Below are 15,082 nucleotides of genomic sequence, written 5' to 3' on the forward strand. Positions count from 1 at the left end.
CATTCAAGTTTTGATTTTATTTCTGTTTTACACTCAATCATCAGATACCATTGCAAGGTTACAGGGATAGGGTAGGATGTTGGGTCTGGGTGGGAGGCTGTTCGGAGAATCGGTGTAGACTTGATAGGCTGAAAGGCCTGATTCTATGCTGTAAGGATTCTATTATCAGGCTGCTTTATAAATAGAATTCTGGGTGATTTTTCATTAAATTCTGAAAATCAGTCAAAATGTACATGGTTGAATAACATTTTGGTTGCTACGCTATTTTAACATTTTAGTGTAGAATGTGATGCAGATCTCCCAAAGAACAGCTATTTATAACATTTTCAAGGTTTGTGCGAAGATTTGTAGCTCGGGTGCTCGTTGTTGTGGTTCTGTTCGCCGAGCTGGAAATTTTTGTTGCAAACGTTTCGTCCCCTGGCTAAGCGACATCATCAGTGCTCTGGAGCCTCCTGCGAAGCGCTGCTTTGATGTTTCTTCCGGTATTTATAGTGGTCTGTCCTTGCCGCTTCCGGGTGTCAGTTTCAGCTGTCCGCTGTAGTGGTTGGTATATTGGGTCCAGGTCAATGTGTTTGTTGATGGAGTTTGTGGATGAATGCCATGCCTCTAGGAATTCCCTGGCTGTTCTCTGTCTGGCTTGCCCTATGATAGTAGTGTTTTCCCAGTCGAATTCATGTTGCTTGTTGTCTGCATGTGTGGCTACTAGGGATAGCTGGTCGTGTCGTTTCGTGGCTAGTTGATGTTCATGTATGCAGATTGTTAGCTGTCTTCCTGTTTGTCCTACAAAATCCTAGCCAGAGAAACAATAGCCAACCTACTGGACATACAGAACAGAAAACAGGAGGCGGAACCTATCAACAAAGACGGCATACTTAAACTACTGGACGTGTGCCTCACTACACACTTTACATTCAACAATCAGATATACGAACAAATCAACGGAACACCCATGGGATCACCAATCTCAGGACTCATAGCAGAGGCAGTTATGCAAAGGTTAAACAAACAGCCCTACCACAAATTCAACCCAAACTCTGGGTCAGATATGTCGATGACACGTTCATAATCATCAAAAACATGGAAATAGAAAAAACACACCGGATCATCAACGCCACACTCACAGGAATCTGATTCACGAGAGAAGAAGAAAAGGATAGCCAACTCCCATTCCTAGACGTGATAGTACAGAGAACACTGAACGGAGAATTCACCACAAGGGTACACAGGAAAACAACACGCACAGACCAAGTCCTAAACTATGAAAGTAACCACCCCAACACACACAAACGAAGCTGCATCAGGACACTATTCAAAAGAGCCAGAACACACTGCAGTACACCAGAACGGCAAAAAGAGGAAGAGGAACACCTACACAAGGTATTCGCCAAAAATGGACACCCGCGCAACTTTATCAACAGATGCCTAAGAGACAGACCACGGAACGAGGACATGCCGCAACCAAAAGGACTAGCCACACTACCATACATCAGGAGCGTTTCAGAACTGACAGCCAGACTACTGCGACCATTAGGACTCATAACAGCACACAAACCAACAGCCACACTCAGACAACAACTCACTAGAACAAAGGACCCGATACCCAACATGAGCAAAACTAATGTAGTTTACAAAATATCATGCAAGGACTGCACAAAACACTATATAGGACAAACAGGAAGACAGCTAACAATCCGCATACATGAACATAAACTAGCCACGAAACGACACGACCAGCTATCCCTAATAGCCACACACGCAGACAACAAGCAACATGAATTCGACTGGGAAAACACTACTATCATAGGGCAAGCCAGACAGAGAACAGCCAGGGAATTCCTAGAGGCATGGCATTCATCCACAAACTCCATCAACAAACACATCGACCTGGACCCAATATACCAACCACTACAGCGAACAGCTGAAACTGACACCCGGAAGCGGCAAGGACAGACCACTATAAATACCGGAAGAAACATCAAAGAAGCGCTTTGCAGGAGGCTCCAGAGCACTGATGATGTCGCCTAGCCAGGGGACGAAACGTTTACAACAAAAACTTCCAGCTCGGCGAACAGAACCACAACATTTATAACATTTAATAATGAACTAATACATGCATGATAAAGCTGCTTATGATAGTTTGGAATGAATGGGTGCAACAAGTTATTGAATGTCGAACATTACAGTGCAGTACATGCCTTTGGTCCTCGATGTTGCGCTGGCCTGTGAAACAAATCTGAAGCCCATCTAACCTACACCATTCCATTATCATCCATATTTTATCCAATGACCATTTAAATGCCCTCAAAGTTGGCGAGTTTACTACTGTTGCAGGCAGGGCATTCCACCCTCTTTCTACTCTCTGAGTAAAGAACCTAGCTCTGACATCTGTCCTATATCTATCACCCCTCAATTTAAAGCTGTGTCCCCTCGTGCTAGCCATCACCATCCGTGGAAAAAGGCTCTACTGTCCATCCAATCTAATCCTCCTGATCATCTTGTATGTCTCTATTAAGTGACCTCTTAACTTTCTTCTCTCTAACGAAAACAGCCTCAAGTCCCTCAGCCTTTCCTGATAAGACCTTCGCTCCATACCAGACAACATCCTAGTAAATCTCCTCTGCACCATTTCCAATGTATTGGAGGGCCAAAGGCCTGTAGAACACTGTAATGTTCTACATTCTATAACTTGTTTCACCCATTCATTCCAACCCATCATAAGCAGCTTTATTATGCACGCATTAGTTCATTATTAAATGTTATAAATAGTTGTTTTTTGGGAGTCCTGTATCACATTTGACACCAGAACTGTACGCAGTACTCCAAGTGGGGCCACACTAGAGCTTTGTACAGCTGCAGCATGACTTTATGGCCCTGAAACTCAGTCCCTCTACCAATAAAAGTTAATATACCATATGCCTTCTTAATAACCCAATCAACCAGGGTGGTAACTTTCAGGGATCTATGCACGTGGACGCTGAGATCTCTCTGTTCATCTATATGACCAAGAATCTTACCGTTAGCCCAGTACTGAAAATGACAGGAATTCCTGAAGAAGGGCTCATGCCCGAAATGTCTATTCTCCTGCTCCTTGGATGCTGCCTGACCTGCTGTGCTTTTCCAGCAACACATTTTCAGCTCTGATCTCCAGCATCTGCAGTCCTCGCTTTCTCCCATTAGCCCAGTACTCTGTATTCCTGTTACTCTTTTCAAAGTGAATCACCTCACATTTTTTCCACATTAAATTCCATTTTCCACCTCTCAGCCTAGCTGTGCAGTTTATCTATGTCCCTCTGTAACCTGCAACATCCTTTTGCACTATCCACAACTCTTCTGACTTTAGTGTCATCCACAAATTTACAAACCCATCCTTCTATGCTCCCATCCAGGTCATTTATAAAAATGACAAACAGCAGTGGCCCCAAAACAGATACTTGCAGTACACTGAACTCCAGGATGAACATTTCCTATCACCCACCACCCTTTGTCTTCTTTCAGCTGGCCAATTTCTGATCCAAACCGCTAAATCACCTTCGATTCCATGCCTCAATATTTTCTGCAATAGCTTAATGTGGGGAACCTTATCAAATGCTTTACTGAAATCCATACACACCACATCAACTGCTTTACCCTCATCCACCTGTTTAGTCACCTTCTCAAAGAACTCAATAAGGTTTGTGAGGCACAGCCTACCCTTTACAAAACCATATTGACTAACCCTAATCAAATTATTCCTTTCTAGATGATTATGAACCCTAACTCTTATAATCCTTTCCAACACTGTACCCACAACTGCAGTGATGCTTAGTGGTCTATAATTACAAGGGTTGCCTCTACTCCCCTTCCTGAACATGGGGACAACATTTGCTATCCTCCAGTCTTATGGCACTTTCCTATAGACAATGACGGAATAAAGATCAAAGCCAAAGGCTCTGCAATCTCCTCCCTAGCTTGCCAGAAAATAATAGGATAAATCCCATCCAGCCCTGGGACTTAGTCAAACTATAACCTCTCATTCTCAAGCTGAAAAGTCCTGGCAACATACCGTAGACTCACCAGGACATAAAGACAGACAGGTTATTCTTTTGAATAGAGAGTTTGTAAACTCAACTATGTTAAGCGGAGTATTATTTTCAGTGTGACCATGAGTCAATATTCTGTTAATACAAACATTAATTTAGAAAATGAGTCAATGTGTTCAATTGACATCACCAACAAAGGAAAACATCAAACTTAAACAATAAGCTCTCTCTGCCCCTTGCCTGCTTACATTTGACAACGTTGAACCAAAATAAATGACTTAGTAGCCCTGTAGTGACATTTGGTGCTCAAAGCAAAAGCAACCAGGCCTGAGTTTTTGTGTGGTTTGAATTTTGAGTAAGGCAGGATAATCGCTGCTTCGGGTGTAAATCTTAATTAAGAGAACCGAGATCAAATATCAGCAATTTATAATGCGTGCTAAATTAATTGTAAGACTTTTTAAATGTGACATCACATAGTGATGAGTATGAAGCCATGACCAAGGGCTAAAGTTGTTGTTGCTAAGGCTTAGGAGGAAGAGGAGGAGGAGGTGCTTCCAGCGCATGCGCACGTCATTCGGCGCCGGGGTGAATGTCACCTCCACAGCAAGATGGCGGCCAGAGTTCTCATCAACACAGGGCCCGGTGTGAGCAGGGCCATAGTCCGGGTACAGGGCGAAGGCCGGCCCTTGGTTGCTAATACCAGCACTGCAACAATCACCAGGTCAGTGCACGTTAAGCCTCGCCTCTTCCAAGTTCGCTTGAGCTCCAGTGTTTCTAAAGGCCGGCTGAGGTAAACTGAGGTAAAGTTTATGCCGGGTCTGCCCTTCCCTTGCCTCTCCACCACACAAAAGTCAGGTGTTACTGTATGTTTTTTTAAGAATAATTTTAATTATTTCCGAACGCAGTTGACCACATTACAGTTAACTCGCTGCTTAGTTTCGCAAGCATCTAAATAAACAGCTGGTAATTAGCTGCAGATATTTTAATTCCTCAACTCGGAAGTTTGTTTTGGAGACTCACATTTGCGCTTTTGCATTTTATCAAGGTCATTTGTCTTTTTGACAGTTTTAATAACCACGTACAATGTTGGCAGGGTTCTGTTCGTATTGCCATTCTGTTCAAAGTAGGATAAAATTAATGGTTTATTATACAAATTGTTTCCCGAAAAGTATTTAATCATGTCTAAATTTCTTCATTCCGAGCAATTAAAAAGATATTCTTTTGGAGTGTAAGGCATACAGAAAGGCATTGATGTGTTGGAATACGAACAAAATAAAGCAATGATTAACATTGCACTTTAGGTAGTAATCTCCCACAACAATTTTTTTATATGATTTCATAACTAAATTACAATAGCTTTCACTTCATGGCTACAATATAAAATAATGTAGCAGTCTTGGTTGATTGTTCTAATAGGTACTTGTGGATTTGTGTTTTGACATTTGAACAAGCATGTGGAAGGTTAGCAAGGATTACACTGGAATAGTCATTTTTGAAAATAAAGTATACATAAGGCTTTCAGTACTAAATGCAAGGGTGCATTTAAATTGAAATAGGCAGTTTTCGTGATGGTGTGAATATGTTGAAAAACTCATCTTGATTGATGTCAGCTCTGAAATTGGTGTGGAGTGGTTTCATTTTAGTTTCAAACAGTTGTTAGGTAGAAGAATGGAGTTATTAGCTAGGGATAGAGGTAGCAGGGCTGATGCTACCTACAATGGCATCAATCTTCCCAATGATTAAATCAAAGAAATTTCTGTTTATTTGATACTGGATGTTAGCTGAGCAGTTTGATCAGTTAGTAGCGATGGAGAAGTTGAGAAAAGTGCTGGTGCATTAGAACAGTATATCATTGGTGTACATGTGAGAACAATGTTTTGCTTTTGACATTACTGAGGAACGGTTTGTCAATGAGAAAAAGACATATGTCCAGGATAGATCTTTGAAAGGCAACAGAGGAAATGGGAAGCAAAACTATTGCAAATGGTACTTGGTCTGTGATTAAATAGATGGAAATTGAGCCAAACAAGCGCAGGCAGTCACATGTGTAATGGATAAGGTATCAGACTTTGTTGTTAATCAGGGTGCTATCAGAAGATTGCAGGTCTGTGACCTGCCGTGATTTTTGAAGGTTCATCCAGACAAATGACAGTGAAGAGGCATTGAAGAGAATATGATCAAGCATATCAATAGCTTCGGGTGGGCTACAAAGGATCTAATGAATGGTTTATCTTTGACATTTTCTGTTACTGAGATTTTTTTTAAATTAGATTCCTTACAGTGTGGAAACAGGCCCTACAGCCCAACCAGTCCACACCAACTCTCTGAAGAGCAACACCTTCCCCCCCCAAACAATTTAGCATGGTTACTTTACCTGACCTGCATCTTTGGACTGTGGGAGGAAACCGGAACACCCTGAGGAAACCCACACAGACACGGGGCAAATGTGCAAACTCCACACAGACAGTCGCCGGAGGCTGGAATCGAACCTGGGACCCTGATGCTGTGAGGCAGCAGTGCTAACTACTGTACCACCCTGCAAAATATTTGGTGTCTGCCTTTTTGTGACTTTAACAAGAATTCAAAAATCTGAGGTAAGTTTGAATCTGGGAGACACCAGCACATGCAAGGACTTTAGAGAGGAAAGGAAGATTGGCAACAAGACTAACGTTTGCCGGAGCATGGAATCAGAAGTTTTTGAAGAAAAGAGAACTGTACCTGAAGAGGAAACCATTATTGTCAGCTAATGTAGGGATAATGATTTCGACAAACACAATTGAAGATGGTCAACACTGTTATTATGCCACCAAGAGATGAAAAAAAAACTTGATGTGAATTACAGCCATCGTAAACTTCTCTAATAAAACTGTGATTTAATATTGATATTGCACTATAATGAGGCTTAGATTATTTTTCAAGGATAGGGCAAAATAAGTTATTTTCTCATAGGACAAATGAATCAACAAGAATTGATGCTTTATGTTCAAAAGGGAGAGAAGCTCGTAGAGAATTGATGTCTAACTGTTTTCCAGTGGCCCCTGCCATTCCACAATACAAAAAAGCTTGTCAGGTGCACAACTGCTTTAACTGTTTTTTGCTTGATTGGTTTTGACCATGTACCTGCATAAGTGGCACGGTCCTCTAGAAGGACTGTCAGCTATCAAGAGCTGGCATTACTTGTAAAATTAGCACAAGTCTTTTTCAGTGGCTCTGCCACTGTACCACAGTAGAACTACCTGAACTTCATTTTTGAAGAAAAACACAGAATAACACTGGGTGTAGATGCTCGGCACCACATCCACTACCTTAAAATCTCACTTCTTCGAGCACCAGTTCACTGTCTTGGCAATGTATACCACCAACAAGATACATTGCAATAACCCATCAAGACTACTTCAACAGCACCTTCCAAAGCTCTAAACTGTTTCTACAAGAAGAACCAGCATTGACTGCACATTCCTCTTGAAGTCGCACATTATCCTGACTTTGAAATATATCCTCATTCCTTCTTCAGTCAAAATTTTGAAATTCTACAGAATGGCACTATCAGGCTACTTTCATGATACAGAATTCAGGAAGTAGCTCAAAACATCCTCCTTGGAGCTGTTGGGAATGAACATAAATGCTTCTCTTACCAGATACTTCCACATCTCATGAATTATTTATTTTTAAAAAACTAAGCATACTACTGATCAGTTTAGGCACAGTGTTAGTGTACCTACCAGTGACTCAATATCTGACTTACACTCCTGGCAGGCAGGACTTTATGTTTTAATTATCAGTCATGACTGTTTGATTAAAATAATTTGGGTAAGTGAGGTGGTGGCCTTGCTCCAGAGGCTAACCTTCTGAGGGCATGGGTTCAAATCCCTCCATTGCAGGTGGTGTAATTCAATTAATGCACCTGAAATTGTGGCCAGATAGTAAAAATGATGAACTTGAAGTCCATTGTGGTTCAAATTCTGTTGACTGCTCTGCAACAGGCTTTTGTAGCAGAGTGATTGTGCCGTTACATCGCTAGGAGAGGTGATGGTCTAGTAGTATTAATGTTAGACTATTAATCTGGCAAATCCCGGTAATGTTCACAAATGTCCTTGAGGGAAGGAAACTGCTATCCTTACGTGGTCTGACTGACATGTGACTCCAGATCCACAGCAAAGTGATTGTCTCTCAAATGCCCTCTAGGCAATTAGATATGGACAATGAATGCTGATCTAAGCCAGTGACGCCCACATCTATGAGTGTTCAACTCTCACCAGCCACAGAGGTGTGCCTGAACATATCTGAATAGGTTGATTTAAAAAAAAACGCAAACATAATCTCTTGTTTTCGTAACTTCTACTAAAATACATTTATTTACATTTCGTCAATACTTTCCATGACTACAGGACATCCCAAAGTATGTTACAGCTTATGAAGTACTTTTGCAGTGTAGTCAATGTTCTAATTGTTACACGAGGTCTCACAACCAAAAATGAGATAAATAACTAGGCAATCTATTTGTGGTGATTTAGGCAACGAATGTTAGCCCATAGGATAGTCAGACCTTTCTGGGTTTTCCAGTAAGTATTTTAAACCTCTATACTTTTATGATACTGTATTTTTATCATTACAAAATGTGTATACATTTTTTGTTTATTTGTATAATGTTTGTTTATATAAATACAATATTTTATTTCAACATGCACCTGTAAAGCACTTTGAGATGTTTTGCTATGTTTGAAGTACTAAATATATATATTTATTGAAATGGCTTGTGAATTAGACATTTGAACTTTGAGTTCTTGAGTGAAAATGTGTATGAAATTACTTTCAAAAAGCATTTTTAAGTGACCATCAATTTATAATAAACCATATTTTGAAAATGTTAATCTATTCCCCATCCTAAGTTTTATCATATTAAAATATTATTCTTCCATTACTAAGGTTTAAATAAGAAAAATGTGGGAAGATGCTGAACAAGTGCACCAAATGTTATTAATGTATTTAATTATTTGACATTTCTCCGACCTTGTTCTCAGTGTGAGTTCTCGTAGCTAGATTCCTTACCCTCCTTTGTCCAGGTGTTGTATATATTTTATACATTAATGTATTTTCAAAAGGCTGGGCTTCCCAAAGCTTTATAATTTGGGAATTCTGTTTTGTGGGTATCGTGTGTAATTCTTCCATTTTTATTCATACTGATCTTTTCCCTTTCTTCGCAATTCTGAAGCCGCCTTGAAGCATTTCTAAACCTGACCTGATAATCTCTCATAGCAAACTACTGCTGATGCTGGAAGTTTTGAAGTAAGAACAAACATTGCTGAAATCTCACTGCTAAATACCTCCAATAGTTTTTGTTTTTACATGCTCATCTCCTATGTTTTATTTCTTATAATAACAACAGCGGTAGATTAGGTTAGATTACTTAAGTGTGGAAACAAGCCCTTCGGCCCAACTAGTCCACACCGACTTCTGAAGAGCAACCCACCCAGACAAATTCTTCTACATTTACCCCTTCACCTAACACTACGGGCAATTTAGCATGGCCAATTCACCTAACCTGCACATTTTATTTTGGACTGTGGGAGGAAACCAGAGGACACCCACGCAGACACGGGGAGAATGTGCAGATTCCACATAGACAGCCTGAAGCAGGAATTGAACCCAGGTCTCTAGCACTGTGAGGCAGCAGTGCTAACCACCGTGCCACCCAGCTCAGTATCTTTACCCTTATTCCCTAAGATAAGCCTTGCTAAAGTTGATTTTTTTTCTCTCTCTCTCTCTCTCTCTCTGCAATGTTCATTCTCTTTATCCACCAAAACCTAACCCTAAAAGCCACCAGGATTGTGTTACCTTGTACAATGTTACCTGACTGGCTCAACTATCCTAAATATTCATGTTTCTGTGCAGGGCGTTATCTGCGACTTCTTACAACAACAGGGAGGATAGCTGGTTTAAATCACTGTTTGTTAGGAAGGTGGATCCACGCAAAGATGCTCATTCAAACCTGCTAGCTAAAAAGGAAACCAGCAGCCTGTACAAAATTCAGTGTAAGTATTTGGAGTGTTTTTAAAACTGAAAAGGAATATATTATTTTCAAATTGTTTCTATGTATAATTTTAAAACTTTCTTTTCAGTTCACAATGTAAAGCCAGAATGCCTGGAGACTTACAACAAACTTTGGTAAGATTAAAACAAAAAGTCTTATTCAGTTTTTTTTAAGCTCAAGAAAACTAATCTCTAGTTTATCTGGAGTATACCTATTATTCATTTCAGGTTTCTCCCATTATAAAAAAAATTGTTTCACCAGATGCCATATTAGTTTATACAGTAAATTGAGTAATACAGCTCCATAATACAACACTTTTAAAACTCCTTAAATGAAACTCAGGCCCATTCCTTCTCTCTTTTCTCTAGCAAAGATCTTGGTTTGCTTTGTTGTTACTGTAGCTATAAAAAGAAACAATATTTCTCCTCTAGGAAAATGGTTTAGTAACCTTATTGCAATTATTGAATGTGAAAGACTTGACCTTTAGACTACTCTGTTTAAGCTTAACTGTCTCTTTCTGAGAATTAAATAAGTTTGGTGCTTTGTCTTGGTAAAAATGATTCAATAGGAGAGAGATAACCAAAGTTTGTGAGAAGATTTGTAGCTCGGGTGCTCGTTGTTGTGGTTCTGTTTGCCAAGCTGGGAATTTGTGTTGCAGACATTTCGTCCCCTGTCTAGGTGACATCCTCAGTGCTTGGGAGCCTCCTGTGAAGCGCTTCTGTGATCTTTCCTCTGGCATTTATAGTGATTTGTATCTGCCACATCCGGTTGTCAGTTCCAGCTGTATGCTGCAGAGGCCGGTATATTGGGTCCAACACACACAAAAGAAGTTGCATCAAAACACTGTTCAAAAGGGCCACAACACACTGCAGCACACCAGAACTGCAAAAAGACCAAGAAGAACACCTATATAATGTATTCGCCAAAAACTGATACCCCCACAACTTCATCACCAGATGCCTAAGGGAAAGACAACGGAATGAGGGCATGCCACATTCCAAAGGACTAGCCACATTACCAAATATCAAAAACATTTCTGAACTGACAGCCAGACTATTGCGACCACTTGGACTCATAACAGCACACAAACCAACAGCCACTCTCAGACAACAACTCACCAGGATGAAGGACCCAATACCCAGCATGAGCAAAACCACTGTAGTGTACAAAATCCCATGCAAGGACTGCAAAAACACTACATAGGACAAACAGGAAGACAGCTAATGATCCACATCCATGAACACCAACTAGCCACGAAACCACACTTAGTAGCCACACACTCAGATGACAAGCAACATGAGTTTGACTGGGACAACACTACTATTATAGGACAAGCCAAACAGAGAACAGCCAGGGAATTCCTAGAGGCATGGCATTCATCCACAGATTCAATCAATAAGGACATCGACCTGGACCCAATATACCGACCTCTGCAGCGGACAGCTGGAACTGACAACCAGAAGCGGCAGATACAAATAGCTATAAATGCCGGAGGAAAGATCACAGAAACGCTTCACAGGAGGCTCCCAAGCACTGAGGATATCACCTAGACAGGGGACGAAACGTCTGCAACACAAATTCTCAGCTCGGCGAACAGAACCAACAACAACGGAGAGAGGTAACTGAAAGCACATTGGTCAGATTCAAAGGAACTTAACGTGGGCGGCACAGTGGTTAGCACTGCTGCCTCACAGCGCCTGAGACCCGGGTTCAGTTCCCGACTCAGGCGACTGACTGTGTGGAGTTTGCACGTTCTCCCTGTGTCTGCGTGGGTTTCCTCCGGGTGCTCCGGTTTCCTCCCACTGTCCAAAGATGTGCGGGGTCAGGTGAATTGGCCATGCTAAATTGCCCATAGTGTTAGGTAAGGGGTAAATGTAGGGTATGGGTGGGTTGCGCTTCGGCGGGTCGGTGTGGACTTGTTGGGCCGAAGGGCCTGTTTCCACACTGTAGTAATCTAATCTAATCTAAAAAAAGGCATAGCTATTATTTTGTGGTATTATAAATGGAGAACAAAGGGCTTTGTCTATTAGAGTTAAGCAAATCCCTCTTGTCCTTCTCAACCAGTTTGCAGCCTTTGAAATTAGTGACCACAGCATCTACTATTACCTCGCTATTGCTCACCAGCTGGACGAGCCCCCACTTTGTGATTTCCTTTCGATCGAGTCTAGTATGACGATATGTGCCTTTAAGGAGGATTTGTTCTGTCCTGTTTCTCTTGAAGAGAGTTCTCTTGAAGAGAGCTGCTGAGGTGCCTGATCCATAGATAGCAGAGTAAATAGCTTTGAGGTTTTTTAAAATTCGGCAACAGTGGCTGGAGCATGAGTGGCTGGAGTTAGACCCAGGGTTTTAACTTTGCTTTCAATTGTTGAAGTTGGGATTTTGGAGTTGAAGCTGCTACATAAAGCTCTCTTTCTCTGCTGCTGCAAAAGCCATGGGATCTCCCTTTGCTGCTAAATTCATTCTTTCAGTTTTTTTCCTTTCTCCTAGAGGAGATTGCAAGTGAGGGACACCTATTTTGCTGAATTTGCCTTTTCCAAAGGCGTATTTATGGAATGCTACTATAATAGAACAGTCGATGAGTAGAAGTTTTTCTTAAGTATTTCATTAGAGTTAAATTTATGACAATTCCTTTTCTTTGTTTGAATTTTAACTGTGTGGTCTAAGAATAAAATGTGTTCTGTTTAAAGTCTAGCAGTTTAACCAATCAAATCCCATCTAGAACACAGCATCTTGCACTTGTCTCTAAATAAGATAAAATTTAGTGTCTAGGCTATCTTCTATGTTTTGAGGGGGTTTGGTCTGGTCTATAACACTAGTCCTAGCTGAAGAATCACTTGCAATGTGTGTTCCTTATGGCTTGGTCTGTGCTGTCTGGTGTTGCCCAAGAACTTATTAAAAGCAATTCTTTCCTTTTACTGCGGTAAGGTTTAAATTGTTTTTTCTCCTTTCTAACTCTCGCTCTCACACATCACCTCCTCACTCCACCCCTGTGTTATATTGATTAAAGTAGCTGTTAACTATAATTCTGATAAATTTGTACAAGTGATGTACCAAGTCAGTCATACAACAGTACACATGTACAATTATAGATGCCATCTCTAGATGTTTGTAAAGTGAATCCTTTACAAGCAGAAGAGTTGATGGATGCACACAGTCATGCAATAGTTTGGTGATATGACCTATTTCAATACTTGTTTCATATATTCAAATACCCTCCCCAATGCTCATTGCTAAACCTTAGATTCTTTGTGTGATAATGAGATTTTAAACAATTAGCATAAAGTGCAACAAATTAGAAAATTCCTCGAGTTGGAAAACCTCTGAAATAAACACTATTTTGTTCTTTGCAGTGTAGAGGTACTACCAAAAGTTCATATAGACCAAAACTACCCATGTGAACTTGTGGGGACATGGAATACGTGGTATGGAGAGCAGGATCAAGCTGGTATGAATGTTTCTATAAGCAGAATAGCAAAACATAACTAATTTGTAGATGTTACAACTTTGTATCATTGTGTCATGCTGAAATTTTTTTTGTATTTAATTGAACACAGAATAATAGATATTATATACAGACTATTATACACTTCCTGTTTTAAGCAGGAAATGTCTCCCTGGCATATGAATGTTGTTTTGTCTTAGATGTTTGCACCATCCTATAATTTTGATTTTGAACACCTTTTTTCTAATATTTATCAAGTCAACCTTAAAATTGTCATGTCAAATTGCATTGTGACGTTAGCAAATCCACTGCCGACTTTGCTTGAAAAAATGTTCTCTAAGCAACTGATTGTATATCTGTAAGTAACGTACCTACAAAGGTATTAAAAGGTATCATCTCTGATTCTTGAATGTGATACTAGTCTAGGAGGTAATTAGTTATAACTGTCAGTTTTGCTACTAACCAAATATTGAAACTTCAATTTGTGAAATAATGAAAAAATTATTACCCATCTAGCATTTTCATTAGTTCAGAACCGAATCATGGAGCTAACACACACTAGCACACAAGATGAAATAGAGAAGACTTGTTTACTGTCATCCTATTTTTGTCTTTTTCAGTCCACCTCTGGAAGTACAGTGGAGGTTACCCCACGCTTACCGAGGTGATGAGTAAGCTCAGACAAAATAAGGTAACACCATTAAAAGGGTGTGTTTTAGTTCTGACAAGTGATAGAAGATCTTGTTTTTATAGTTTTCTGTTTATAGTAATGCTTACATAACGTGTTAAGATATCTATAAGTTTACTAGGTTAGAATTGGAATCAATGTATAGATTTTGGCTTTGTTTAGATTTTCTCAGTTTCTAAAGGGAACTGAAAATCCAAATGGAAAATATATTCAAAATAATACAATTTCTGCAATTGTAGTTTTTTGGCAACATGAAATGACAAAATAACTGTATATTCCATTGTTTGGAAATCAAAATTTACAAAGGCTTAGCAATTTTGCTTTCCCAAATTGCCCAACTTTGAATGGAAAATGGGGCAAAATTGAAGCTGTATGTTTAAACACATAAAATTTACGTTTTTACTTCTGAAATGCATTGGAAACAAGCAATCCTATTTGGCCACTGCAGTACATTTTACCACTTATTTTTCAGCTGAGATTGGATGGCAATGTTCTAAATAAGTTACATACTTCTGAAATCAGTCTTTTCAAGGAACAATTCTTTCATAAGAACCAACATGCAGTTTTTAATTTGTAGCAATTCAGCACATTCAAGAACAGTGTTACTCACTTGGATAACCTCAGTGAGTTCCTGAGAATTTGCAAGTGGATGTAGAAAAATAAATGAAAAATTCCATTATATGCTTCAAGGCAACGGGTGGTAATCATGGTCACACAGTAAGCTTACCATCATATTGGTCAAGCTAGTTGATCTCTTCTCCGAGGAATTTGATTTTTTTTTAAAAGCAGTTGAACAAATTGAGAATGCTGTAATGGCTTAAATTTATAATTGTTGAATATTTATAACTCCTCCACTTTTTTATTAGTTTGATCAATGCCAGCTGTAAGGTTGTAAACTTTGA

At 39.8% G+C, this 15,082-nt stretch overlaps 1 protein-coding gene across 1 annotated transcript in view; it reads left to right on the plus strand.

Annotated features, from left to right (window-relative positions):
• Positions 1–4,574: 4,574 nt before the first annotated feature.
• Positions 4,575–15,082, plus strand: part of LOC132830579 (protein NipSnap homolog 2-like) — a 33,401-nt gene continuing 22,893 nt past the window's right edge. The window contains exons 1-5 of the mRNA XM_060848407.1: positions 4,575–4,740; positions 9,912–10,051; positions 10,139–10,184; positions 13,401–13,495; positions 14,113–14,183. Coding sequence (XP_060704390.1) covers positions 4,628–4,740; positions 9,912–10,051; positions 10,139–10,184; positions 13,401–13,495; positions 14,113–14,183 — 465 coding nt within the window. The 5' untranslated portion in view covers positions 4,575–4,627. The remainder of the gene's footprint in view (positions 4,741–9,911; positions 10,052–10,138; positions 10,185–13,400; positions 13,496–14,112; positions 14,184–15,082) is intronic.

The sequence above is a fragment of the Hemiscyllium ocellatum genome, chromosome 31, assembly GCF_020745735.1.
Source record: "Hemiscyllium ocellatum isolate sHemOce1 chromosome 31, sHemOce1.pat.X.cur, whole genome shotgun sequence".
Classification (NCBI taxonomy): Eukaryota; Metazoa; Chordata; class Chondrichthyes; order Orectolobiformes; family Hemiscylliidae; genus Hemiscyllium; species Hemiscyllium ocellatum.